Below are 2,207 nucleotides of genomic sequence, written 5' to 3' on the forward strand. Positions count from 1 at the left end.
TCAGTTCAGAATTCAAGAGTGTGAGTTTGTGACCCTCAGCCCTAAATTTAAAGTGTTCTTCAAAATAAACACCTGTATATACAGGAACTACCCTGAATTTTGCTTAGATTATGGGAGTATCAGGCACAGAGTTGTCAAATGAAGTGTTTTGCTGAGGGAGAAGAGCTTTAAAACAGGACACAAGGGCTAGTAAGGATGATAGAAAGTCACATGGGCCAAAGTCAAGAAGACACATTAGAATGATCATGTAGAAGCCATAAGGACAACTCTCTATCTTTGGACAAACACCCAAGTGACTTGGGCAAAACCCCATAAGCATCTCCTGCTGAGTCGCACTGCCTGATGTGGCCTCTAGAGCATAAAAGCTTCTCAGTTCTTCGGTCTAAAGTAAACCCAATGGAAGGACTTTTGGACCTGATTGAAACCAAGTTGTAGCTGACAGAGTGGGTAGAGGCATGTCAAGAGACCTCTTCTGGATGCCGCAGCCACCCCAGGTTGGCAGTGAATCCTTGTCAAGAGCATTGCTCCACATTCTCCACCATCTTGTGGTCCACAGCTGCTCATGTCCTTCTACTAACCCCACAGGGCCTGAACAGAGGAGAATGTGTACCTGAATGGTGTGTGGCCTTCTGGAAACCCAACTATACTCCCAAAATTAAAAGATGATTTTAAATTGCCACAATGAGAAATCAATTATAAATGCTTGATTATTTTATCTTTTCTCTGCCAGACTTTTTTTTAGTTGACAGGATTAGTGCTACAGTGTGACAGAAAAGCATGAATAGCCTAAGAAACATAGAAACAACAATTTGATACAATTTAGAGAATTTGAGCTTGGTTTTACATAAATAGATTTTTGGAGTAAAGCATACAGACTGCTAGATGGCTCTTAGGTCGAAATAGCTTTCAGTGAATATGTATTGTATGGTTCTTCAATACCAGGCAAGTTTCTAAGCCCTGGAACTTAGAAATACAGAAGACTTTTTTAAAAAAAGAAAGAAATCAGCCATCAGAAAGTTAAGTTCAATGGAGAGAGTCGGGTCACAAATTAATTGATGCATAAAATGTCAAATGGGGATAGAAAGAATAATTGTAGAAATAATATTTTAGAGTAGTAAACACTAAGAGAGGACTCAAAAAAAGTAATTTTATATACCTACTTTATCCAAGATGAAAAATTCCCACCTGAGTGGGAACAGAGAGGGCACATTAAGAACCAGGACACAGTATTCAGAAGGCAGATGTAGGCGAATTTCTCTCAGTTCAAGACCAGCCTGGTCTACAGAGCTAGTTCCAAGACAGCCAGAGCTACACAGAGAAATCCTGTCTCAAAAATAAGAAAAAAGCTCTTTGCCCCATCTACTGCGAGAATGAAGACCATTCTCAGCAATCAGACGGTCGACATTCCAGAGAATGTGGACATCACTCTGAAGGGGCGCACAGTCATTGTGAAGGGCCCCAGAGGAACCCTCCAGAGGGACTTCAATCACATCAATGTAGAGCTGAGCCTTCTTGGGAAGAAGGAGAAGAGGCTCCGGGTTGACAAATGGTGGAGCAACAGGAAGGAACTGGCCACCGTCAGAACCATCTGCAGCCACGTTCAAAACATGATCAAGGGTGTTACACTGGGCTTCCGCTACAAGGTGAGGTCCGTGTATGCTCACTTCCCCATCAACGTCGTTATTCAGGAGAATGGGTCTTTGGTTGAAATCCGAAATTTCTTGGGTGAAAAATACATCCGCAGGGTTCGCATGAGGACAGGCGTTGCTTGTTCTGTCTCTCAAGCCCAGAAGGATGAATTAATCCTTGAAGGAAATGATATTGAACTTGTTTCAAACTCGGCGGCTCTGATACAGCAGGCCACAACAGTTAAGAACAAGGATATCAGGAAGTTTTTGGATGGTATCTATGTGTCTAAAAAGGGAACAGTGCAGCAGGCTGATGAGTAGACCTAAGTTACCAGTTCCAGAAACAAGATTCTGAATTTTAATATGATTTGTGGTGTCTTTTGGGACAATAAAAGACTTGTGTTGAAAAAAAAATAAGAAAAAAGAAGGGAGGGAGGGAAGGAGGGAGGGAGGGAGGGAGGGAGGGAGGGAGGGAGGGAGGGAGGGAGGGAGGGAGGGAAGGGACTAGAAAGAGAATCAGGATATACATGAAACTTACAAGACTCAGGAAATAAAAAAAAAAAAAAAAAAAACTCTTGG

General features: G+C 42.2%; 1 protein-coding gene across 1 annotated transcript; it reads left to right on the top strand.

Annotated features, from left to right (window-relative positions):
- Nucleotides 1–1,370: 1,370 nt before the first annotated feature.
- On the top strand, nt 1,371–1,949 carry LOC119817734 (60S ribosomal protein L9-like). Its single transcript, XM_038335129.1, has one exon. It carries the CDS (start codon nt 1,371–1,373, stop codon nt 1,947–1,949), a length of 579 nt encoding a protein of 192 aa, XP_038191057.1.
- Nucleotides 1,950–2,207: the final 258 nt, after the last annotated feature.

The sequence above is a fragment of the Arvicola amphibius genome, chromosome 6 (assembly GCF_903992535.2).
Source record: "Arvicola amphibius chromosome 6, mArvAmp1.2, whole genome shotgun sequence".
Taxonomy (NCBI): Eukaryota; Metazoa; Chordata; class Mammalia; order Rodentia; family Cricetidae; genus Arvicola; species Arvicola amphibius.

Bases quoted from the DNA above. Each gene is read 5' to 3' on its own strand.
- LOC119817734 (XM_038335129.1), top strand. From the start codon at position 1,371: ATGAAGACCATTCTCAGCAATCAGACGGTCGACATTCCAGAGAATGTG.